Source organism: Ambystoma mexicanum, chromosome 12 (genome assembly GCF_040938575.1).
Source record: "Ambystoma mexicanum isolate Mex_15411 chromosome 12, UKY_AmexF1_1, whole genome shotgun sequence".
Classification (NCBI taxonomy): Eukaryota; Metazoa; Chordata; class Amphibia; order Caudata; family Ambystomatidae; genus Ambystoma; species Ambystoma mexicanum.
Window position 1 is genome coordinate 1005179115 of NC_090936.1, and position 26663 is coordinate 1005205777.

Here is a 26663-nt window from a genome sequence, read left to right on the forward strand (position 1 = left end):
CATAAACATGTATGTATGCATTGTTAATTTAGACAGAACCTGCTGCAATGGAAATACCTTGAGGCCCACAGAGTGTTGGATGGTGGAGACATAAAATAGAATTAAGTGAAAGGGGGTAGAGCAGATAAATCTTGTCCTGAGAGCATTCATTTCAGAAGTGGTGAAAGGAGGGGAACCGGAGAAGAGTTGCAAGAACAGCAACCTCAATGATGGAAAAGCTATAAGTGCAAGAAGATAGATTTAGGGATAATGTGGCCCAAAAAAAAGGCAGCAGAGCTGGTAGTTTTTTGTGCATAGCCTTTTCTGTCTACATCCCTAGACTCTGGAACCTCCACTCCATCAGCACCAGACTTGCTTCCTCATTTCAGGAAGGAGCATAAGACCCTCCTCTACCACCTCCTCCCTAACACTGATGTCCACACACCCGTCACTCTCAACCTAACATGAGACTGGGTGATCTGATCCCCCTGCTTCCTCCCCGTGTTGCATGGAGATGCCTTTCTGCCAAATTGCCCCTCCCTGCTTGTATTTCTTTAATTTGTGATTGGTTAATCAGATGATCTCCCAGAATATTTACATAAACAGTGTTATAAAATACATTTTCGTTACATTATAAATACCATACAAAGAAATAAGAGGGAAAAAGAAAAAGAAGGTAGAAAAGAAAGCAAACAGATTAAAAATCTTTTTAAATGTATTCATTAGGACGTATATATGTCAATTCTATACATGATGCAGATTTTAGTTATATAGACAAATTAAAAGCAGTATCAACACAGACAGTAATTCATTTTCAACTGTAAGACAACAACAGTTTGTGTATGGCAGCTTTAAATCAAACTCCAATATTTCAAAAATGTTAAAACTGCAATTACTAAATGAGGTTTGTCTCCATTAGAGATTCTTTACCAGAAATCCTCAATGTGGATCCAGTTATCATTTGGAATAAAACAACCAAATCGCATAGGGCCCTGAAATGAATCAATAGATGTTTGAGCGTCTGAATACTGGTCCCATCGTTACACAGTGAGCATAAATCAGATGTGGCTTTGGATTGATCTCTTTTACATCTAATTTGATTAGTGAGGATTAAATTAATTAGCAATTGAAAGTATTGATTTCTATTGTATGAATTTGGAAATGTGATCAGGTACCGTGGACAAGCACCTAATGGTTTATCAAAAAGGGAAAAGCTTGAGGGTACCTTCAATTTTCTCGCATTAATTCAATATCGTAATCCAATCATTTTGGAATAGAAGGCTTTTAATCTTACCTGAATGTTCACATAGCTCTTTTTTTGAGCATTCTATATTCCCTAAAATATGTTCTGTTCGATTATAAAAATGAAAGATGGGACTAGTTGTCATTCCTTGATGTTCTCCGTTAACATGGGCATATTAAGAGTCATCACTTGAGGTCAAGTGTTTTTTATAAAGGATAGCCTTTTCCATTCTAGACGGCATTACATGGCTACAATGCCCAATTCATATCTCAGTGCTGAGATTGGAAGGTTTAAAGATTTTTTCCAGACCAGGGATTCTATCACATCCCACTTTATAGAATCTAATATTATGAATACTTCCTGGCCATATAACAGAGAGGGCGTGACTTTTGTTTTAAAAAAGACAATTAAAAGGAGTCAAAGTAAAATGACAGCATTTTATGTTAATTCTCCTAATTTGTGAGGCCAATTGAATGGCTTTAGTTTTTAATATATAGAGCTCCAGGGCACAAGAGTTCGATGTATCAAGTATAAAACCTAAACATGTAATCTGTTTACAAGATATTTTAGGCATATTATCTACCTGCAAGGTATAACCACGGGGTTTCCTTGAACAGTTGTAAAATCTTATATTCGTGGTCTTTCTTGGGTTGATTTGTAGCTCGTTCTTCTGTGCATAGATCTCAATTTCTTTTATTAAATATTGCAGGCCCCTCTGAGTAATGATATTCCAAAGGTTTCACGCACTCTTCCTAGTAATTGTTTCTAACATGTGTTCACTGTCTTTTTGGGTCAAATAATACCAATAGCCATTATGCCAATTTTTATATTCCTGGTGATATTCACGTATTTTCTCAGCCTTCTGTATTTGACGCAATCTGCATCTTAAATTAGTTTTTTCTTTACATGAATGGTTGTATTGCCACGATGTATACGCTGCATATGACAAATCCTATGGGTTCCTGCTGTTTTATTATGATCTGTAGCAGCTTTAGAAAACCATCAGGGATAATCATCGATCATTTTATTTTCAATGGTGTGTGATTGTACATGATTCCCAGTCTCGTGTTAAATGCATGGATGTTACAAATTCTCATGGCTAGGTAAGTCCACCAGATTGCATGGTTAAATTACTTAGATGTTCAGCTACATCATGGCCTATGTTATGCCTATGGAAATAATGGTTCTAAGGGCTTTATGATCACTAGGCTTTGTGTATAATATTGAGAATGTGTTGCACTTAGCATACAGGTCAGAAGACACTAACTTGTAATCAATACATGACAAACCAGTGCTGTTTGACCAAGTGGCAGCAACTGCTATATCTTCAGCTATATTTCCATTAAGCATGCGTAGATCCCAATCAGCAAAGACGTGCCGCGTATGCTTCCATATAGAAAACTCTTAGTATGCGGCTTAAATAAACCCTCTGAAACCTTCATGTGACGACAATCTGTGTTAAAATCACCTCCAGTTAAAACATCAGTGCCATCTGTTTCTTCCTTTTGGGTAGTTAGCACTTCGTTAAATTGGGCAGGTAACGGAATATGGGCTGGATTGCAGTAAAGAGAAATCAAAAGGACAACTATATCTTTTGTGGTTCTCTTAATGCAGTGGTATTCAAACTGTGGGGCGCGGCTTCATGTCCAGGGGGTTGTACACCCACAGTCTGAATTAAAAAAAATAATACTTGTTTTTATTTCTTAAATGCAATTTTTCTAGTCAAGAATCTTGACAGCAGTCTAGATTCTACACAAAAATATCTGATCTTCAGCATGCAATGAATATCATGTGTAATGGTACCATTTACTTGCACACGGCTATCATTACACACAATATTCATTGCATGCTGAAGATCAGATTTAGCATATAGTATAATGTTGCTTCTTCTTTCCTTCTACTGTCTCACATGATGAGCCTTGTTCTAGAAAGACTTGTTAATAAGCTGTGCAGTTTAAGTATGGGAGGTAGGAGTGGTAAGTAGAGTTAATAAAAAACAAGTCTGCTGTAAAGTGAAGCATTTTAACCCATTATTTTAAAAATATTCCCAGGGGAGAATCCCCTGGACCCCAAGCTCCTCTAGATTGGTTTGGGCTATCTCACTCCGCTCGCTCACTTTGGGATATCTGGGGGAAATATTTATGCCCCTCCACTTAAAATATTCAACAGCCGCTGATGCCCTAGGACTGTGGTGGGAGCAGGATGGGGGGAGCCATGGGATAGTGGCGGGAGTAGGATGGGGAGAGGCCATGGTCTGTGGTGGGGTGGGGAGAGCCCAGGGACTGGGCTAGGAGTGGGATGAGGGAGTCCAGAGACTGTGATGGGAGCAGGTGGGGGAGCCCAGGGATTATACTGGGAGCAGGGTGCAGCGACGGCATGCGATAGTTCATAGCTATTTGGACTTAGTGTCCATTTGTTATTTTTGGTGTGCGCCGGTTTGCCCACATTTTGCTCAGGGGGACCGAGGCCAAAAAAGTTAGAAGACCACTCCCTTAAATGAACCTTTTGCTGCCAGAAAGCCAGAATAATTATTTGAGCAGACGACGTATCTAGTTATAATATTAGACCTACTGCTATCATCAGACCACTGGATGATCTGCTTCCCTGTGAGGCAATGGCATCTTGCTGGATTATCATAAAGTCATCTGAGTACAATCGTGTTGTCAGCCAGGTCTCCTGTAAGTGGATCGCTGTGTGCCTATTAAAAAGGACTGCCATATCATCATTATTAATGAAATTGTTGAATGCTCAGGAATTCCACGAAAGTATTTGTATATCTTCCATTGCCTTAGTTGTGTTAAAGGCCCGTACCCATTGCACCTAGCTTCCTAAAATGTAGAGCAAGAGTCTAAGGCAACCAAGACCAATCATAATGTTGTTTCAGTGGACCCCTGTAATTCCCAGATAGTTCTACCACTCGATCACCCGAGGGGCCTGGTCCTATTTTTATTTTTAATAGTTCCCCAAAGCCTCCTATGTCCCACCAAATCCCGGCAGTTTGGTTGATCTTTCCTTTTTGGAGCTTCAAGGCATCGCACAAAATAATCTGATAGCCCATTTGATTTGAAGTGTCAGTTTCAGCAAGGAGCATGTTCATGATCATTTTGGATTAGTGTCAGTCTTACAATGTCGGTTTGCTCGTCATCTGGAAAGATCACTTGTTCAATGTCCGCGCAGGTTAAAAGAGATAGCTCGGGTATCCCATGAAAGAGACCTAGTACGCTCTGCCAATTTAGGGTGATCAGATGCTCCTACTCAAGAAGAAACTCCAGATTTATATAATAAGGGCAGGTCAGAGTTGCCATGAGATTTGCATCTTGACTTATATGTGTGTGCGATAGACCATGATTTTTGAGGCCATTCAATACTTTGGTTTGGTAAACTCTGATACAGGGACCAGAGAAGTGTTACCCTTCTTCGTTTGCTTTTGAACCAAAGTAATAGGTAAAAATTGAGCCACTTTAGAAGGCGGAGAACAGTGCTTTTCTATGGCAATTAAATGTGAGGGAGCGTGAGACGTATCTTAATCAGACCACATGCCCGAAGTTGATTGTGTTTGAGTGGCTTGGTTTTAATTTCAAACCACGCTCTGAGAAGCAAATATTGTAACTTGCAGCACTAGTCATTCTTTATTTAGGCGCAAAGGCATATTCATAGAAGATGGTGCTTGTGGTGTCAGCGTCGTTTGAAATTGAGCACGTTTATCCCCTTGTGTTTCTTTATTAGACATTTGGGGAACACCCTCTGGTTGTCCCCGAGAATCCTGGTTTGATTGTAAATTAGTCATTGCCATATGTTTGGGAGCTGCTTTTTCTGATGTATGTAGATGGCTAACAAATTTTCTTGAAGGTCGCCTGTTATTGTAGATTTCTTTGAAATGTTCTTGAATATCTCCTGTTATTGTAGGGTTCTTAAAAATGTTCTTGAATATCCGCTGTTATTGTAGAGTTCTTAGAAATGTTCTTCAGAGCTGTAATAACCCTCTGGTTTAGTTTGGATATGGGTGTCTTCAGGTCCCCACTTTCTGCAGGAGCTAGAGTTCCCTTTCATGAGCGGCCCCATCCATAGATGGATCAGCTCACATGTCCATTGTAGATATTAATAATATGGATGGAGGGCATTAAAGGCCTGGAAGTTGGGAAAATAGGGTCATTTGGTTGGTTGCACAGCTAGGAGTAACGCCAGCAACGGACTGCGCTGGCGATCCATCCATAGGATCATTGTCATGCTGTGCTACCTGGAGGGGCCTGTGAGAGTCGATTTAGGCTAAAGGGCAGTCACTGTGATTTTCTGATAATGAAATGAATAATAGGAGATCAGCCTCCTAAAATGCGTGAGACCATTCCACACACATTTTCTCTGCTCACCATACAAAGCGCATAGTACTCCAGGAGGACACAACCTACAGATGCTGACCTCCCCTGTCATGTTCAGATGGAATGTGACAGCCATGGGTACATCAAAGCATCTTAAGAAGGGGGAAGCCACACCTTTCTCCGGCCATGGGCAGCCTAATTTAAATATCAAAGGCTCCATGAATCTGCTTTCCCATTGTTCAGTTCGGCTGGTGGCAGTGCATACTAATGAGAGATAATTGAGGCAAACCTGGAAGGGGCTTGGTTGCCGGACAGACAACAGGAAAGTGGGGCTAACACCCCTTTGGTATGCAATGTGTCAACTTGAAGCTAGTTCCCACCCCTCTGTATGAAAGGCAGTGAAATGCGTGCCTGTGTCCACTATTTCCCAGAGGCACCCCCCTGCAGAGCAGATCCCTTTCAGAGCGAGAAGTATGTGATTTGGGAGAGACAGGAAGTCTGCTCTCATCACAAACTTCAAGGGAGACCTGCGCTTTCATCAAGAGTCACAGAGGGCTCAGTTAACCAGAGAGACACTTTGATCTACAACAGACAGGAAGATGGGTGTGATTTAGGTATATGTTGTCACTGCTTACCTTTCCTTTTGCCGAGCACTCTGGCCCTGACCTCATGCAAAACAGAAGATTGTTGGTAGGGGCCCAGGATTGGTTTATTAAAGTAGGCTTGGCCTTCACCAATTACTCAGGCCCATTTGGCTTTAAAAAAGGGCTGAACACCTCACTTAGCAGATCATCTGATAACTTTTAAAGGAGTAAGAAGAAGGACTCTTTTGGACCCGGGCTAAAGGTATAGTCTACCTCACATCTTCTGCCAGTGAAGGAAGGCCAGGAGTTCCAAGACGGAAGCATGATCTCTCACCTAAATATCATCCAGGGAACAGAGGGTGATACCAGACTCAGAGGACCTGTCCAGCAGCTCCAGAACCAGTCCCCAGCATAGCACACAGCATGCCCTGCTAGGTTCTGCCAGCAAGCTTCCTAGGTGTGAAGTGCCAGGGAGTCTCTGAACTAAGGACAATGCTGTTGCCTGCAAACACTCTACTAAGCTTTGGGCCATCTGCCTTGAAAGGACCACACAAGCCCCGTGAAGAAGCTAGGAGGAGTACCACACAAGCATCAATCAGCGTCCAGCTTTTAAGGACTTTTTCAAGACAGTCGGATCCTTGAACCGCAACCGGATGCACCGCTGACTGTTGTCACACTGCAGTCACAAGAGCCGTCCAAGACGCCTCAACCAGCATTTCAGATCCACCAACCAGCACAGAGACAATGATTCTAGACCTTGAGCCACCGTGTAGGCCAGCCTGCAGCCAACCGTCCAGTCTTGCTTGCCAAACTGCCTGCTGCCTGACACCCGCAGCTGTCTCCCATCTGAAACTCTGTCTTAGGAGCTGCCAAGTGCCCTGGGACCACCTCAGCGCTGTCGAGCATCAAGAACATCTTAAGCACCAGGTACATATGTGGTTCTGCCCTCATGGTCCTTCTCCGAATGCCCCTTGAGACAGTTACGACCCTTTGCCCCTTGGTGCTGAAACCAAATAACCTTCAACATTAAGACTGATTACTTTACCAGCTACCCTCCTGTCAGTATCCAGAGTGCATCCCTTTCCTTCGTCAAACTGTCTATCCTCTGTGTTCCTTTACAGGGTGGGTTGTATATTGAAGTCTGCTAGAACTGGCTTCACTGGACAGTCCATTTTATCATTGGGTAATAATTGCATTTTCTCTGTGCTGAAACTAACCAACGATCCGCAACCTTGCAGAGATAAGTCTGGCATTCTGTCCCCATTACCAAAAATTGGACAAGGAGGTTTATAATGTACTTGTGTTCCAATCTGTTCGGTTCACTTCTGGTATACTAGAGGTGAGGGGCTGATTGATGGTTTAGAAACCAATATTCTTCCCTGGACCAATGGTGCCCCGGAAGTTCATTAATCACACTGACTTGCTGCGCAGTTCATATAGTGTAAATGGAAATGCAATGGGGTGTAAAGGTAAGCCTAAAGTAGACTTGCTTATAGTCTGCACGGAGGAGTGCAGCCTCTTATGTCTGCAACTTCCGCTAACTGCTTTCTCCTTCACTCTGCTCACTCCCTGGCGTGTTGAGCAGGCGAGCAACTTTCAAAGCACAAGTTGGTGTTGCTGCAATACTTACAACACGGCACACAAATAGAGGGATCCTTCTCACAAATGCACACAAACTAGTTAGTTTCACACTAACTGCTTTCTCCTTCACTCTGCTCCCTTGTATTGATCCCTTGCACTCTAATTCCCTTGCCACGTACTTCCCCCTATGACTTGTATACTGCTCATTGCTTCCTAAAGCTAGATCTGTGCTCAATAAATACCATAATAATAATATAACAATGTTAATAATAATAATAATAATAATAATAATAATAATAATAATAATAATAATAATAATAATAATAATAATAATAATAATAAGTATATAGCGTATCAAGAAGCAATTAATAGATTTGAAGTGAGGGGTCATAACAAACAAAGCGAAAGGCCAAAAGCTTTCTTAGTGATCAGGGTTCTGATCTGTATCTGACTTTTTTTTTATTTAGACATGGTTTTAACAAGCAAACCTTATACTATATACACATGATTTACATCCAATAAGACGGAAATGTATAAAAGAGAACAAAAACAGATAAAAGTACAATGATTGAAGAACATTGTTCATATATGTGAACAGGGGGAATAACCCCTTTATCAGCAACCATAAACACTTAGCAGTCTAACACGAGGTCTTGTATTTCCATCCAAACTTTATCCTACTTTTCCAGTAGACCGAATACTTCTTTCAAATATGCAAGTAGGGCACTTGTGATCGAAACTCGGTCTCCCGAGAGCAAGTGCCCCCACCAGTCCTCTGCAGATAACGTAGAAAATTGAATCAAGAACCTTCCGAGCCATCGACATCTTTGTTCTGCCACACGCGGACATATTAATGTCAGGTGGTATAAAGTTTCCCTAGGAGCATTACAAAGTCTACATACTGTCTTTCTTTGTAGTTTGTTTTTTAGCCTCGCTTCCATAATTTCCCTTGTGGGTAATAGGTTCATACGGAACCTCATAAATTGATGTCTGAGTAAGTGATCTGGGAATTTTAATAGATATTTTGGCAACGTTCCTCTTGATGTTCTCTCTAAATTAGAGTGCCTGTACAGGTACCTTGATGTCCTCTTTTCACAGGTTTCTATCCAGTCTTGATCATATAATTGGACTTAACTTTTTCCCGGGCAAAGTTTCAGAGACTCTTGCGAGGAGCCCACATACTCCAATATTGCCCCGCAGATCTGTTTCCAGCCATGTAATGTGGTTTGCATGGGCAATTGCAGTGCACTATTCAAGCTTTTAAATCCCCCCTTTGGTTCACCTAGAAGACATTTCGATACTGTAATAGCGCATAATGACTTAAGATCCAATTCTTGTCTTATCACTTGAATCAGTAAACTTTGCAGCACTTGGAGTTCCCTTCTCCAAAAGATGGCCTCCAACTTTGCCCGAAATGCCGCAGGTAACGAGAATGAGGACTCTGCTCCATATGTAAGGATAGGAGCCACTATAAGGCGGTAAAAGTCAATTAATGGCTTCAGTGACTACTTACAGTATTTCCCGCATAAAAGACATGCCTGAGAAGCCAATTTACGATGATTACTGCTAAGATCAACATCTCTTTGTGCATCACAAGCGCTGTTGTCAATCGACATTCCTAAATATATGAGGGATGCAACTTGTTTCACTTCTTCTCCTTTCAGATACCAAGTCTCTCCTCTTGGATGCTTCTTTTGACCGTTACTCCCACTTAGGAACAGGATTCTTGATTTTGATACATTGATCCTGAGCCCATTTTCCTCTAGATAAATTTGGAGGGCACTCAACTGTCTTTAGAGACAGACTTTAGTTTGGTCCAAGAGTATGATGTCATCAGCGTATAGAAGGTGGCTAATTGATACTTCTGTCACCCGTGGTGGAAAACATCTCACTTCTTGGAATGCTTTTTCCATATCCGAAATAAAGAGATTAAATATTGTGGGTGCCAATGAACATCCCTGCTTCAGTCCCTTTGATGTTTCAATTGGCTTAGATAAAGATCGCTTTTTATCTAATCGGACCTGCAAGTTAATGTTTGTATGTAGGGCCATCAGAGTTCCATGATTTCAGTCTCTCCCATAGACGCTTTTGTTCGATTGTATCGAAAGCCTTGACCAGATCAATTAATGCCAAATAGATCTGGCCCTTACCTTTCCGTTTAGTGTTTGACTTGAGCAGGTTGATCAAAAATAAGTTGAGGGCAGTCCTTATGCCCTCAACAAAACATGCTTGCCATTTGTCACAATGTCTTGTATTTCTGCTCCTAGTCCAAATAGATTTTGTTAGTAATGCACCAAGTAACTTGCCGGACACATCCAATAGGGCGATAGGTCTGTAATTTGCAGGAACTGACCTATCGCCCTTCTTGAATATAGGAACTACAATTGAAGAGTGCCAAGAATTAGGGATTACACCCTTTATTTTAATCTCATAAAAGCATTTAGACAGTGTAGTGGCCCATTTTTTAGGATCCTGTTTTAATAAGAGGTTGGTAATTCCATCGGATCCCGTCACCCAGAGATTTTATCGCCTCTTTATCAGTTGCGAATAACCAACCACCTTTCATCTTCTTTTCCTGAGGTTGTATTTTCACCTCATTTGTAGTAAATAAAGTGTTAAAATGTTGTATCCATCCCTCCTCTCAGACAGCATTATCTATAAAAGCTTCTTGAGGTGTAAATTGCCTATTGAAAAGACTCCACATTTGGCTTGTGTTCTTTGCTGAGTTTGTATCCATCATTACTTCCGCATCTCGCTGGTGCATTAGCCATTTGTGGCCTTTCAGATCGTTTTTACATTGCTGAATGAGCTTTTTATGAACAAGTATGTTGATCGTTTTTTTTCCTTCTACACTCAATGATTTTCTTTTGCAGGTCCTTTTTTTTAAGGGAAACCTCCCTATCAAAAGAATGTAGCTTTTTAAAAGTGGACCAGGTACCCTTAACCCTTACTTCTTTATACATAGACATTTTTATTAGTTCTGTTTTCTGATCCTGTTGGTGGACCTCTTGTATTTTTCTGGTGAGCACCAACTGCACGTGCACTCGTCTGTTACATCCTTGATTTACAATGAGATCCGCCTGTATGTTCTTTCGCTTTATCCTCTTGCATCCCTTAAAAGTAACACATACCATTGCATGATCACTCGCCAACGCCTGTGTCACCGTCATGGCCGTCAGCACAAGGAAGAGGTCCTCTGACACGAAGACATAATCAAGGGTTTTTTTGTCCACCTCTCTTCTCCATGTACAAGAAGCTGGAACATCTCATTTCAACTGTCCATTTACCATGTAAATATTCCTGTCTTCTAATACAGTCCTGCAGGACGTGCCCCTGATTTCTTGACTTGTTAAAAAATGATTAGTGTGCTCCAGAATGGGGGTGGCATTTGCCTCGAAACAATGAATGTTTAAGTCTCCACAAATCAAGATGTCCAGTGGAGGCCAGGTCCCCAATGCCTCTTCGATTAGGTACATAACCAAATTGGTGAAACCTTCTGCCCCCGGTGAAGCTGTGTTCCAATAGAGATTCAATAATAGGAACATTCTGGCGTGTTATAAGTAAAGCTTAGATCAATGGAGAAGGGCATGTTTCCATGATTACCATCATCGAAAGCGTGTTTTTCAAGACAATCAACAGAACCCGCTATCGGTCTCCCCTTTATGCCATTACTAGCTGAATTTGTATAAACCGTAAAGCCCTGCAAGAGTTGTTTATCTGTTAACCAGGTCTCCTGGAAACACAATATATCATGGTCTTCAAAGCTTAGCTCACACCCATTAAAGAGATGGGTGAAGCCTCTTGTGTTCCAGAAGACGGGGGACATTTCTTTGTGCTGATCTTCCCCAGGGCTCCCGTCTTCACTGGGTGGGGGCTATGCTGCTCGCTGATCTGTTGCCAACGCCCCTGCCAGCCATGCCCACGACTGTTCTTGGGTACCTCCTCCAAGATTATCTCTACTATACAGTTTTCCCTTGACTTGTCTGATGTTATCAAATGTTATTTGCAGGCTCCCTTTTCTGAAATTTGATGTGAGATTTTTCAGATCTGGTGGTCAGAGGGAGTTTAACGTTCTTCCCTTGTACCTGTTTTTAGCTGCGGTTGATTTCAGGGGTTTTCAGCTTCAAAATTGCAGGGGTCTGGATGGGCATTGTTTAGTAATTTTCCACTGTAGTTTGGTAGGACCTAACCTCACCACCCACTAGGCCCAATGGATCATACTGAGCATTTTGAATTCAATTTTTGCTTCAACCAGGAACCAGTGAGGAAAGGTCAACGCAGGGGTAAGTGCTCTCCTGGGTTGAGCCTGAGAGAAATAGACTGTTACGTCTAATTGGTATAGGACCTTCGCTCTGGTCACATTGACTTTACGAGACTCGTTCAAAAGGGGATGCATACGGTTCTGCATATGGAGGTGCCTACGAGATCTTAATGAGATCAGCGTAGGAAATGGGTCAGAACACAAAGAGCTGTGCTCCAGCAATGTTTCTCTTGCGGGAGCACAGTGGGATAACCCAGTAGTCTCCAGAATCTGCCCCAGAGCCCGGCCTTGAGAGCTTCACTCGCAAGCAGTGCTTCAGGATTCTCGTGCAAGCGAGACTTAAAGTGACCAAGTCTCGCCACCTGTGAGTAAGCTGTCCAAATGGGTATGTCTTGCGATTTACTAACATTTGTCTCTTAGGGTGAGAATTGCCACAAATGAAAGGAGCAGAGAGAAGAACTTGCATCGCATGCTCAGAAGGCTTTCTTGCTGAATCACTATCACAGACACATTTCAAATATGAAATAATGTGCTCATTCTTATAGTACCAAGAGGCTCTTTGCTTTCATGCAAATCAACAGAATTGGGTTCCTAGAAAAGAAAGGTGTTGCTTCACCCGGGTTGGGCTCTTCACCTTTCCCTCTTCCCGTGGAATAAAAGGGGTGGGGGATCCCCACGGTACATTTTTTCCAGTTCTAGCACTGAATGATATCTTTTTCTAAGATACTGGATTTGTTGCATGAAGAAGAGTTGGCCATCAAAAATAAAACAAGGTTTTTTGTTGCTGCTACCGGGATGGGAGGCAGGCCCACCGTGCTAGGCCAGGTGAACGAGAGCACGAGCTCTCACCACATCTGGGACCCAACTTCCTCCACACACTCCTAGGGTATGATATGATAGGTTATTTATAACGCACTTAATACCCAGAGGTGTCTAAGTGCAGATCCGGGATTTGAACTTGGGCTGTTCAGTGTCGACTTGCTTCCAAGTCGAGCATGTTGCTGCTGAGCTATCCTCCCGAGACAATGGGGGGTGTCGACATCCGTACAGAAACTCCCTATGAACTGGCCTTGTCACAGCATGCATGTGTTGACTTTCCGTTATCTATTTATTTTAGTTATTTATTTATTTGTTAAGCGCCGAAAGCCTGCAGGCAACAGTGGCATCTCTATGGCACACAATGCTCTAATCATGGGCAGGGAGGAGATAGGCAATCGCTGCTGCCAATGCCACCCTTGGCATTGTTGCCATGCCATTAGATGGTGTTAACCTGGTATCTGCTGACACAGTAGACCTGGGCACAACCCATCACATTACATCACTGATGTGGGCCTCAAAGTGCCCGAGAATGGCTTGTTGGCATGCAACCATATCTGTGCAGGTTAATACAATTAAAAGCATGGGTTCGAATCCTTAGTAGTGCGATTTGACCACTTAAATGATGCCTCTTGGCAGGCTGCATCACCCGTCCCACAAGGCCCACCCATAAGGGCCTTGAAAATATGAAACGCGACACAATAATGTTTTGTTTCATGCACACTCATTTGTAGGACACCCTGATTTTAATTTATGTATGATATCATTTCTCTGTCAGCCTTGAGGACGACTAAGGTCAAAACATGTGTCGGCTGACCCCAATGAGAATAAACCATTCTTTTGGTGGACCTATTTGGAGGACTTTGAACTCATTTCATAGCATGATTCTGCTCACTTAACTTTAAGAAGGCAGAGCGCGAATCATCTAAATCCAATTTAATTCACGTTTCATATCTGTGCAGGGTTTCAGCATGCATGTTGTGGTCCTCTGTGCCAAGATACACGGAGTCTACTATGAGGAAATGGGTAAAATCATGTTTACAATGTATTGCAATGCCTCGTATAGTGACAATCTGCCACCCCTGGGTCAGGTGCTCATTATAAATGATTAAACAAACAAACAAACTGTGGGTGTTCTAGGTATGCGTGGCTTTGTAAAAAAAACAAAAAAGTGGCTGGGGACGTTCGTGGGACAGTGGGAGAGGTAGGTGCAAAACCTGTGCTGTTGATAGGTGCCAATCAAAGTACCAGCTTCCTGTTTGCCAACCTGCTTTCTATGGGTTTGGCGGAGAAACTTGGGAGTATGTCCCCCATAGGGAAGAATGTCACCCTTTTGTTAAGTAAGTTACCCGGAGTGTCAGTTTCACAAATGTGGCCGACAGGCATGGATGCCTTCTCTTGGGGAGGGGCGGGTGCCTCCCTTTTGTGTAGGCTGTCTTCTCGGGGCTACCGGTAAGAGAGGTGTCTGCTCAGTTTCCCTCCTCGAGAAAAGTCTGATCGAGTATTGGCCCGGTGAGGCGGTCTCCCTTCAGTTCCGGGAGACCGTCTGACAGATGCTTTCTAGGACAGCCGTCTGCTGGGGAGTGGGGCTTCCGATGACAGGCACGGCTTCTCCCACAGACACGCCACGGGGCTTGCTCGACTGCTGCCCACCGGGGGGTTCGGAGGGTGGGCATGTAGCAGGTAGGGTCCAGTCGCTGCCCCCTTCCCCTCCGCAGAAGACTGCTCCCTGGGACTGGGTCTTGGCAAGATGTTTAGACAGGCGTGCCACCTGTGACTGACATGTGCGGGCGAGGGGGGGCGGCTCTCTACCACGCGTTGTACAAAGAGAAGGTGGGGGTGAATCGGCGGCCTCCCAGCTCCCAATTCTGACTCGGGAAGGCTAAAAATACAGCGGGATGTCATGGAGAGAGAGGGGGGCCCGGGCCCAGCCACTGGCTATCCTTAGCGCCCGGCTTGTTCCGCGGGAGGGGGGATTAGCGTCCGCTCATCCCTTCGTTGTATATGGTCATGGCAGAGGCATTCCTGGGACGCCATCTCTCTGACGTGGGGGCGGGAGGGGGGGACCAGCTCGGCAGCTTTCTTAAAAACCAACCTACTGCCCCGCCGCTCACTTTAATGCACGAGTGAGTGCGGGACACCTCCTTATCCTCCTGCCTCGGCCCTCAGACTCTCCTCGCTCCCGGCGCTGCTATCACTCCTCGTCTGATCCTGGACTTCTGGCGAGTTTCTGGGACTCCCCTTTTTCTGCTTTCCACCGCTGGCACCGCTTTCAAGGACTCCTTTCCGCCGCAAAACCACTTCCCCCGCGGGGCTGGAAAGTTTCCGATTCCCAAAAAGAAGAGAACATACTGTCGCGAACCGGGGGCTGGTAGAGAAGAAAGGGAACGAGAAAGCACCGAGGAACTCCGCCAGCCAGGAACTAGAGCCAGCCCGCGCTGTTTAGCCATTCATTTCGGCTCCCTCTGGAAGACGGCACTTTCTTTTTCATTTTAAGTGGCTCGCTGACAACTACTGGGGCAGAGAACAAAGCCGACGGGACATCTCAAAGAACAACGTCAAGGGGCAGAACTATTGCACAAAAGAGCAACAAAGCACAGACTAAAGTATCGGCACTTACTTAGCGCCTGCTTAAAACAAAGTGCGTCTAGGCGCTGAGAAGCGGAGGAAGGACTGTGCCCTCTGCTGCAGGCTGGCCTTGGGTGCTGCGCGCTCTGCCCCTCGCACACCGTGCTAAATCGAAGCCATCCTCCCTCCCCGCTCCACGATCCCCCCGCGTATAAAGAGGGTCGAGCCCCCCGCCCCGTCGCCATGAGCAGCAACAGCTACTATTCGGATCCGGCGGCGGCCCCGCAGCTGCTCTACCCCGAGGAGGAGGCCGACGAGATGCCGGCCACGGAGAAGGACCTGGCCGAGGACGCGCCCTGGAAGAAGATCCAGCAGAACACCTTCACGCGCTGGTGCAACGAGCACCTCAAGTGCGTGCACAAGCACATCGGGGACCTGCAGCGCGACCTGACCGACGGCCTCAAGCTCATCGGGCTGCTGGAGGTGCTGAGCCAGAAGAAGATGTACCGCAAGTACCACCAGCGGCCCAACTTCCGCCAGATGAAGCTCGAGAACGTGTCCGTGGCGCTCGAGTTCCTGGACCGCGAGCACATCAAGCTGGTGTCCATAGGTGAGCCTAAGGGGACTGGCCTGGGGGTGGGGGGGAGGGGGAGAACAGCTCATCTGGGATAACACCCTGGGGAGGGGCGCAGGGGTGAGGAGTGAGCACATCAAGCTGGTGTCCATAGGTGAACCTAAGGGGACTGGCCTAGGGGTGGGGTGGGGGAAGAGAACAACTCATCTGGGATAACACCCTGGGGAGGGCCATAGGGGCGAGGGTGAGGAGTGAGCACATCAAGCTGGTGTCCATAGGTGAGCCGGGGGGACTGGCCTGGGGGTGGGGGGGTGAGAGGAGAACAACTCACCTGGGATAACAGCCCGGGGGGGGGCGCAGGGGTGAGGAGTGAGCACATGAAGCTGGTGTCCATAGGTGAGCCTGGGGGACTGGTCTGTGGAGGGTGAGAGGGGTACAACTCACACGAGATACTTGCCTGGGGAGAGCCACAGGGACGAGGGTGAGGAGTGAGCACATCAAGCTGGTGTCCATAGGTGAGCCTAAGGGGACTGGCCTGGGGGTGGGGGTGGGGGGAAGGAGATCAACTCATCTGGGATAACTGTGACACCCTGGGGAGGGGCGCAGGGGTGAGGAGTGAGCACATGAAGCTGGTGTCCATAGATGATCCTGGTGGACTGGCCTGGGGGTGGTGGGGGGGCGGGGTTGTGAGAGGAGAACATCTCACCCGGGATAACAGCTCGGGGAGAGGCACAGGGGTAAGGCATGAGCACATCAAGCTGGTGTCCATAGGTGAGCCTGAGGGGACTGGCCTAGGGGTGGGGAGTGTGGGGGAGAACAACTCATCTGGGATAACACCCTGAGGAGGGCCACAGGGGCGAGGGTGAGGAGTGAGCACATCAAGCTGGTGTCCATAGGTGAGCCTGGGGGGCTGGCCTGGGGTGGGGTGCAGGCGTGGGGTGAGAGGAGCACACCTCACCTGGGATAACAGCCTATGGAGGGCCACAGGGGCGAGAGTGAGGAGTGAGCACATCAAGCTGGTGTCCATAGGTGAGCCGGGGGGACTGGCCTGCGGAGGGGTGCGGGTGTCTGGTGAGAGGAGAACATATCACACGAGGTACCCACCTGGAGAGGGGTACAGGTGTGAGGGTGAGGGGGCAGTACATCACCTGGATGACATCCTGGGAAGGAGTACAGGAATGAGGGTGAGTTGGAAACACATCTTTGTGTTTGGAGGAGCTGTGCAGGTGCGAGGGCTAGGAAGGAGTGCATATCCTGAGGACCTGCCTAGAGGGGGTACAGGTGTGGGGGCGAGAAGGGGGCACATCAAGCTGGTGTCTATGGGTGAGCCTGGAGACGGACCTGGGTGGGACACATACCATTGTGGAGTTGGGGGGGGGGGGCGGGACCACATAAAGCTCGTGTCCATAGTTTAATCTGAGGGGCCGGCCTAGGGAGGAGTGTAGGCGTGGTGGTGATTATGGTGCATACCACTTGTGGGGGGGCACCCTGCTGAGGGTGTTCAGGTGTGGTGGTAAGGAGGCGTGTCATGTCGGCTTTGTAACACCTTAACACGACATCCAAGCACGTTTCGAGGGGGTGGAGGGGTGGAGGCCAGTCTAAGAGGGTGGGTATGTCAAGTCGGCCTGAAGGTTATATGGCGCGCTAGCAGCACCAGTGATGTGTATGCAGTGACCCAGTTGAAGGGGCGCACGGGGCAGACAGACCCAGTGGTCTACATGAAGCAGACAGGGCAGGCCGACTCTATACGCTGGGCAGGACCAGTTACGTACCCTGGGCGGACTGTACTGGACACGCTGGCACACCTAGATTGGATGTAAGAGGCAAGCATACCTAGCAGGAATGATTAGATGCACAGTAGATGGCAGACAATACCACTGGCAGAATGGAACAGCCCTGGGGCAGGGCCAGTGGGTGCTTTACACGGGGTAGACAGCTGGCCGTAATGAACAACTAGTGCAATAGCACCATGGCGGCTCAGACGAAGAGCCTGTGGCATGGGCAAGCCGAACATCATGTAATGAAGGGCGTGTGATGTACCAAGATGGCATGTGTGGGAGAATAGCTGGGCAAGGTAGGTGCCCCTGGAAGTGTGGTATGTCTCGGGCACAGATGGTGGCATGTCAGAAGCAGGTGACTTCCTGGCAGGCTGTTACCTCTGAAAGGCTAGTCTGATATATGACGGACTGGCCTAGTTATACCGGCCTTTCCCAGGTTACTGCCCAGTCACTGTGTCTCCGGGTAGAGAAGGCATGTCAACGAGGCTGGGTGGCATTGATGGCAGTAGGCAGGCAACTTTCACCTTCCACCAAAGTGACTTAAGAACCTCTTCCATCAGTGGCCCTGGCACTTTGTGGCCCTTAGTTCCCTTCTATGCTGTGACCCTTTTCTAATATTAAGGACCTATGTTTATAGTTAAGGCAACGTGTACTTTTTGTTTTGCATCTGTTTAAAGAATGTATAGATTGCTCCTGTGTGATTGGCATATAAAGCACACACTGCGAGCTGAATCACTTCTAAGTGCTTGGTGTGTAAAATACCCACCGTGATCTGAAAGGCTTCCAGGATCCTGGAGTGTAAAATACACACTGTGATCTGAAAGGCTACCAGGAGCCTGGTGTGTAAAATACACACTGTGATCTGAAAGGCTTCCAGGTGCCTGGTGTGTAAAATACACACCGTGATCTGAAAGGCTTCCAGGTGTCTGGTGTGTAAAATACACACCGTGATCGGAAAGGCTTCCAGGTGTCTGGTGTGTAAAATACACACTGTGATCGGAAAGGCTTCCAGGTGCATGGTGTGTAAAATACACACCGTGATCTGAAAGGCTTCCAGGAGCCTGGTGTGTAAAATACACACCGTGATCTGAAAGGCTTCCAGGTGTCTGGTGTGTAAAATACACACTGTGATCGGAAAGGCTTCCAGGTGTCTGGTGTGTAAAATACACACTGTGATCGGAAAGGCTTCCAGGAGCCTGGTGTGTAAAATACACACCGTGATCTGAAAGGCTTCCAGGTGTCTGGTGTGTAAAATACACACCGTGATCTGAAAGGCTTCCAGGAGCCGGGTGTGTAAAATACACACTGTGATCTGAAAAGGTGCCGGGTGTGTAAAATACAAACATTGATCTGAAAGGCTTCCAGGTGCCAGGTGTGTAAAGTACACACTGTGATCTGAAAGGCTTCCAGGTGCCTGGTGTGTAAAATACACACCATGATCTGAAAGGCTTCCAGGAGCCGGGTGTGTAAAATACACACCATGATCTGAAAGGCTTCCAGGAGCCGGGTGTGTAAAATACACACCATGATCTGAAAGGCTTCCAGGTGCCAGGTGTGTAAAATACACACTGTGATCTCAATGGCTTCCAGGTGCCTGGTGTGTAAAATACACACTGTGATCTCAATGGCTTCCAGGTGCCTGGTGTGTAAAATACACACTGTGATCTGAAAGGCTTCCAGGTGCCTGGTGTGTAAAATACACACCGTGATCTGAAAGGCTTCCAGGTGCTGGGTGTGTAAAATACACACTGTGATCTGAAAGGCTTCCAGGTGCCTGGTGTGTAAAATGCACACCGTGATCTGAAAGGCTTCCAGTAGTCTGGTGTGTAAAATACACACCGTGATCTGAAAGGCTTCCAGGTGCTGGGTGTGTAAAATACACAGTGTGAGCTGAAAGGCTTCCAGGTGCTGGGTGTGTAAAATACACAGTGTGAGCTGAAAGGCTTCCAGGTGCCTGGTGTGTAAAATACACACCATGATCTGAAAGGCTTCCAGGTGCCTGGTGTGTAAAATACACACTGTGATCAGAAAGGCTTCCAGGTGCCAGGTGTGTAAAATACACACCATGATCTGAAAGGCTTCCAGGAGCCGGGTGTGTAAAATACACACTGTGATCTGAAAGGCTTCCAGGCGCCTGGTGCACACTGTGATCTCAATGGCTTCCAGGTGCCTGGTGTGTAAAATACACACTGTGATCTGAAAGGCTTCCAGGTGCCTGGTGTGTAAAATGCACACCGTGATCTGAAAGGCTTCCAGTAGTCTGGTGTGTAAAATACACACCGTGATCTGAAAGGCTTCCAGGTGCTGGGTGTGTAAAATACACAGTGTGAGCTGAAAGGCTTCCAGGTGCCTGGTGTGTAAAATACACACTGTGATCTGAAAGGCTTCCAGGTGCCGGGTGTGTAAAATACACACTGTGGTCTGACAGGCTTCCAGGTGCCTGGTGTGTAAAATGCACACTGTGATCTGAAAGGCTTCCAGGTTCCGGGTGTGTAAAATACACACTGTTACCTGAAAAGCTTCCAGGTACCTGGCTTGAAATAATACTTGATTGTGACACCAATACGTGTAGCAGTTGACACGAGTGTTAGTCATGCCATCTCGATGAGGGCAGTATTTTGGGCCTGATTCATGGAAATGTGCGTAGAAATCCTGCAGGGGCCGTGCGCCGAGAAGGAGACAGCGTGAGCCTGCGCAGATTAAAAAATGTGTGCCCTGCGTATTGAGGGAATTTACTGCGTAAAGTAACTGTATCCGTGAGTTGGCCACGGAACACCACTGATACACCCCCACGCAAAGCAAAAACAGCCAGGAAAGCTACATTTGCGTGCTCCCCCGGGTGCAAATACATGCACCCTTGAAACAGTGCGTGGGGTCCCCCTGCATGCAGGCCTGCATCTCGGGGAACCTGCGCAGGGTCCCGCTAACTGTATCCAACATCTCAACAACATGCATATGAAAAATCGTAAGTTGGTTGAAATCTTGTAAAATCTGCATGTGAACCCCCGTAAACCGTTCCTGCGTCCCACTACACTGCGTACGTGCACAGCCCTAAATCCGACATGCAAACGCACCACTGCACTGCGATTCCTATGCGCAAGTGTACTTACGCCTGCCTTCGGGTGGTGGATAGTATGAAAGGCTTGCGTGGCCATTTCCCGGCTGAGAGGTTTCACGATTGAATCCATGACTATGTCTCGTGGCGCGCAACTGTGGGCGTGCACGGGACTGCATGCAGGCCGTCCCTCGGAACGCCCACTTTTTTAAGCAAGTTCTTCCCCGTTTTTGGTGTTCCGCTTCCAGCCCTCTGCGCAAGCCATGCCCACGCTCTGCATGGAGTTTCGCGCAAGGCCCACAACGACTCGCAGAGACGTGGCAAACCTGTGCAAACTCCACGCGAGTCCAGGAAAAGTACTGTGCATTTGATTCCATGAATCAACGAACGCGGATTTGCGCGCAGTTTGGCGCGCAGGTACCCTATTTTCCACGCAAAGAATTCTATGAATCGGGTCCTTAATGTTTTTTGTTGTTGCATTAAATGCATTTCTTTATATAAATGGTCTGGCACTTACCAGCAGTTTTCATAAGTCATTCTCAGAGCGTGTCTGTAATTACCTAAAGGGAAAAAAGGGAGAGTTCTTTTTTCGGACTCCAACATCAGCAGCAATCATCAGCAATAACCCTTATATGATGACCTTTTACTTCATGAGGTTGCTCAAGTTTTGGGCCCTATTGGGAAAGCATTCACTGGTTCCCGTATTTAAGGTTTTAGTTAGGCTATGTGCGTTATTTTTAAGCCTGTTGGGACAGAGTGCAGTAAAAGCATGACTTAAACTGGCACTCAAATGACTCTTGGGGTTGAAAAGCCCCCCACGGGTGCAAAAGACCTGGAGACAGGAGAAATGATCATGGCCACCCCGCCCCAGCTGTGTCTTTCCTCCAGCAGACTGAGGTCTGGATACCCCTGGCCGGGGCACAGTATACCACTGCACGGACAAGCATCAGCGCCCTGAAACTCGTACGCTGGTGATTTGGCGCAGCATAAAAGCATACTAACGTGCAAGGGAAGAGCTGGAGATTATGCACTAGCACGCCGTGAGGAATAACAGCTGCTGCGGCAGCGCAGCTGTTCTTTCGCATTTTTCTGCTCTGAGAAGAGGAAGGGCTCCCTCGCCTTGAGCGTGAAGGGTTAATTTAATGGTATTGCTGCTGACTGCTGATGCCACAGTTCAGAGCCTCCCCCCATTTGATCAGAGGCATTGGTACTCTCAGAGGCCCCCTATACGCTCCTGCTTCTTCCCCCTGGGCCTCGTACTACTCATGTCTCCCTGTTTGTCGCTTGTAGGGCCTCCAGTGGGTCTTCACTACTTTCCCTTGTAGGCCACCATTTTGGCCCTTCTTTCACTTCCGGATTGTTATTGGCGGTCCCTTTCTTCTCGCAATTACCTTGGCACCCCCCCTGTATTTGTATTCATTAGATTTTTATATAGCGCTTTAAGCCAAAGCGCTTTACATAAGCAACAATGAGTACATTACAAGCATTACATAATGAAACATGAATCAAACAATGGGCGCACCCCAATAAACACTGTCATTGTCATCGATCCGCTCAGAGCCTCTTTGACTTCTAGCACCCCCTAATCCCTGTAACCTCTCCCCCTAGCTCAGATCACTGTCAGCTCCAGCACCCCCATGCCCACGGCTGGTTGGCGCGGATACTTCCAGGACCCCAGTAGACGCATCCTCGCTCGCCCACCCCTCCTGTCCTCCTCCCCGCTGCCAATCCTCGCTCTTGAAGCTGGAGCTGGCACTGCCACCCCTTTCATCGGAGCTGGGAAAAGTTTTCAGGCCTTGTTTGAAGCTCGCCCCCTCCTTCCCCACTCAGCCCCTGCCAGCTGGCATCGCTTGAATTTTTAGACTGTGGCTACGCATGTACCCCTTATGACTACCCCCTCGGCTGCTGTGCTTATCTTATCTTATAAACCATTCTCAAGGTGGCATGGTGGGCAATGATTTAGGCAAAATGTTGAGAATTACATTGTAGCAGTCCTTGCAACAGGGGTTAATGCCCTCTTCTGATTAGAATGATGCCCCAAAATTCCAATGTTAAACGGACAGGGTTCCCCCTCCCATTAAATGCTCCCGACACAATGGGGCTTTCCCTTTGTTTGGGGAGTGGATCTGGGGTCACAGAGGGACGGGAGGAGTGTAAGGTCCCATCCCTGCACGCAGATATTCGGGATCAGGTCCCTTTGCCATGAACAAGCCATAACCCTTGGGATAACCTTTTAGCGGTCTGAATGGGTCCACACTATGCGCAGCGCTCTACAAAACACCGGTACATATATCCATATATCTTTTCTGAAACCTCCCTCTTGTGCGAGAGTGAGAAGTCAGTGAAGGTCAGGGCCTTTAAAGGTCGGCTCCCGTGTCAAGGCATGCCGAGGGGGGTGTGGGGGGGGGGGGGGGGGGGACGCTGCTCCTGCTGCCCTGTGTTGGTAACAGATGCTAAACTCCCTGCTCTCGACTCCTCCCTTGGCACTGCCATGGCTCACTCACCTCTTTATGCTTGGAATGATGGTGAGATTTTCAAGAGCCAGTTTGCTGGGCCGGAAGCCAAGAACGGGAGGAGGAGGAGGAGGTGGTGTGGGGCGGTTGGAGAGGCGGGGGCACATAGTTCAGCCGCAGACTTGCATTCTTCTTCCAGGAGAAAAGCCTGCCCAAAACAAGGATGCTGGGTCTGCTACTCCCCCCCCCCACACACATCTGCAGCGGGGCCTGGGGGGCGCCGTAGGTAGTACACCCTGAGCCAGTCCGGGATGTATGTCCCATAGTCAATGCATGGGATTGCAGTGTAAACACTGGATCTAGGCACAGAGACTTTCATTTTTTGACTAGGGCAATGCCACATTTGATCGGAGCTGGGGATGGTGACATTTAGTAAACGGGCACTAAATAATAAATAAATGCATAATGTATGTCAAAATCTGAAAAAGACAAGATAACCCGATTTACAAACTGATGTATGAAATATGGAGTTATACGAGGATAAAGGTATTACATGAATGTAGTGCCCTGGCCAGAGGCAGAGCACCGCATAGAATGGGAATTGGATAATGCAACCATAAGAAATAAGTTACCAGAGGGCCGGATCCATGTCAGATATTCAGGATACCCCTCGTTAATATTCATGAGCTACATTTGCACACAATGATTCTAAATGCGTGCACATTTCTGCTCATGAATATTAATGAGGGATATGCTGAAAACCCGTCAGGTTTTCAGGAGTTGGACAACCCTATGCATGCATGCCAACACTGCCGATTTAGGCGGGAGACTCCTGATTTCTCAGTGAGAAATAATGCTATTTTTCATGTTCTCCTGCCTAAAATAATTCCAGCCCCAATACATTCCTTTGGGAAAATTTACAACTCCTGATTTCTCTGATGAAATCTCCCTCCCAGGTGCGCATGGAATGCTGGCATGTATGCTAAAGCAAGTTAAAAAAAAGAATCCAAGAGACGATTACCATATGTTAAGAAATTCCCCTCTCTATGTATTAGGAAAATATACATGTTATTGAGTCTAAACCAGTTGCCATGCCTGGCAGTGTTGGGCCCACGTTTGGGCTTGGCCTTGCATAAACGTACTCATATATGTAAAAAAAAGATGTCCTATTGGAAACCGTAAGGCATCTTTTAATGTGTCGCAACTAATTAGTCACAATACGATGATACGTTTGTATATGACACTATTTGAACGGATGAATTTTGGGTTCGCTACTTGGTTGGTAATCAACTATCATTCGTTATTGCTGTGTTAAAGCTTTGGACCAAAATTGGGGATAAATTGAATGAAATGGAAATGTACAAATGAATAATAGGAATGTAGGATTTTTTTTTTTACTAATGGAAACATTTATTTGTTAATATACTGTACTTATAATTGTGTGTAAAGTTATATTTTAACTATATTACACATGAGTAATAAAAAAAAAGAATGCCACATTTGTCATCGCCTGTACCATGTAGCGTCTGGACACCATAAAAATGGAAGTGGCACGTGGTACAAATGCCAATAACATCACATATGCACAGATGAATTCTGGGATCAACCTCAGGGCTCATCCGGCAGCGAATCTCGTCTAGCCGGGTCTCCGTCACCTCAATCCGGCACATGTGGATTGTCTCTGCAAAGGTCCCAGTCGTGATAAGTTGAACATAGACTTCTCTCCACTGCTCCTGTCGCAGCTGAGCCTATGATTACCTGGGAAATTAGCCCTTAGTTTGGAACTCTATGTGGGTAACGAAAAGCGAGATTGAATGGGACGGTGCAAGAGGCTTCCCATGCTTTAGATGAGCTCCCATGACATCCTGTTGATATGATCGCAAACAGGTTGGCCAATAACTTCCTTCAAGGAGTACAGGCTCAAATTTGGTAGCGCAAGCCGAGCCTGCAGCTTAAATCCACCAGAGAGTCAGGGAATGCATGGTTCAACACACCAGGGTAATACATGTAGAGATTTAACTCTTTCATAGCCCAGATGAACGGGAGCCTATAGGTCCCCTAGGCAGGATCAGGAGTAGGCCGGTTCAGTAAGGGGTACTGGGTAGGACGGAGGATGGGGACAAGAACCCGGGCTATTATTCACAGTGTTTCATAAAGGGCCACACAGTCGCCAGTGTTGTGAGCTGCCTGTTCTCAATTCTGGCTTCCACAGCTCAGGAACGACTGATCAGTGGCATGTGTGAAGAAACAGGCCAGGCAAGCAAAGGAGTGACTTCAGTGGTGACAGCGTCTATAGAGGTCAGGGCTGGGATTGCAGCCATTGGATTGCCACCCAACTGTCTCCATGGGGTTGTTTCTATGTGCTAGGAATTCTGAGATTTCTACATGCCTCTCACAGTGATAAATCTTTCATGTATATAGCGCATTCAACAAAGCGCTTTACAAGAAAACACACTGATAGACGTATTATTACCCAACCAAAATTGGTACTCATATACCAACCTCTGAAGGCTGAAAGACTGAGATGGCCTGAGTCACCGCAAGCAACGCTGATGGTGGGACATTGTGAAGGACCCAAACTTGGGATCCTCCTGTCCCCTGCACACTTTCTACATGCGCCCTAGGGACGGTTAATCATTCAAATATTTACTGAAAATATATATTTTGAATAACAGTTTGGTTCAACAAAAGGGTTCTGTAGTCGCCAATTTCATTAAAAATCATGATTTAATACATCAAACATGATCAATTAGTGGAGAGGCACATTGCACATAAAATAAGTCCAATAAATGTGGCCGACGTCTTTCGAGGTGTCCCTCCTCTTCATACGGGGCCCTCCAGGGCCTTATGCAGTGCAGTCTGACAAGGGGACACACTTTGCAATTACAAATGAAACAGAAGCACGGGGATGTCTCAAACTATCATTGGTGGTCATTGTGCTGTAACGGGAACGGCCACACCGCGCCAAACACATAAACCACTGAAAGCGTGTGGGGTCTCTACTTACTATATAATGCATGGATATGTTGCCAATGGCCAACTAGAATCCATCGAACCGTGTTCAGAAAGGATGCACCTTTGATGAATGTGGCACTAGAGAGTTCTTTGCACTGCACCGGTCATCAGTCCACAGAGCAGGAACTAACAGCTAAAGCTACAAATATTGGTCTATGGAGAACCCCGCGTATACATGACCCAAAGAATTAGACTTACCTGAGCATAGATTAAAGTGCCTTTATGAAGATAGGCTGTCAGAGATGTTGAGAAAACACCACACTTGGATGGTAGTAAGAGTTTCCACCTAGATAATTTCTTGGTAAGGTATGAGACCGGCCACACTTTATGAGTTGTAATGAAATTACTGAAATATTGGGAGCAATCATTGGACAACTCAACAGATTTGGTGGCCTTTGTAAAGGCATCGGATTGGCATTTGCCAGGCACTGCCATAATGG

The 26663-nt window shown here is 46.6% G+C and overlaps 1 protein-coding gene across 6 annotated transcripts in view; it reads left to right on the top strand.

Moving 5' to 3' along the window:
• Nucleotides 1–14875: 14875 nt before the first annotated feature.
• The window catches only part of FLNC (filamin C), a 253022-nt gene continuing 241234 nt past the window's right edge, over nucleotides 14876–26663 (top strand). For 2 of the 6 annotated variants that reach the window (XM_069629534.1, XM_069629535.1), the window contains exon 1: nucleotides 14877–15958. In XM_069629534.1, coding sequence (XP_069485635.1) covers nucleotides 15592–15958 — 367 coding nt within the window. In that variant the 5' untranslated portion in view covers nucleotides 14877–15591. Of the gene's footprint in view, nucleotides 15959–16932; nucleotides 16952–26663 lie in introns of those variants that run through there. The other 4 variants (XM_069629536.1, XM_069629537.1, XM_069629538.1 and 1 more) reach the window with 3 other exon arrangements.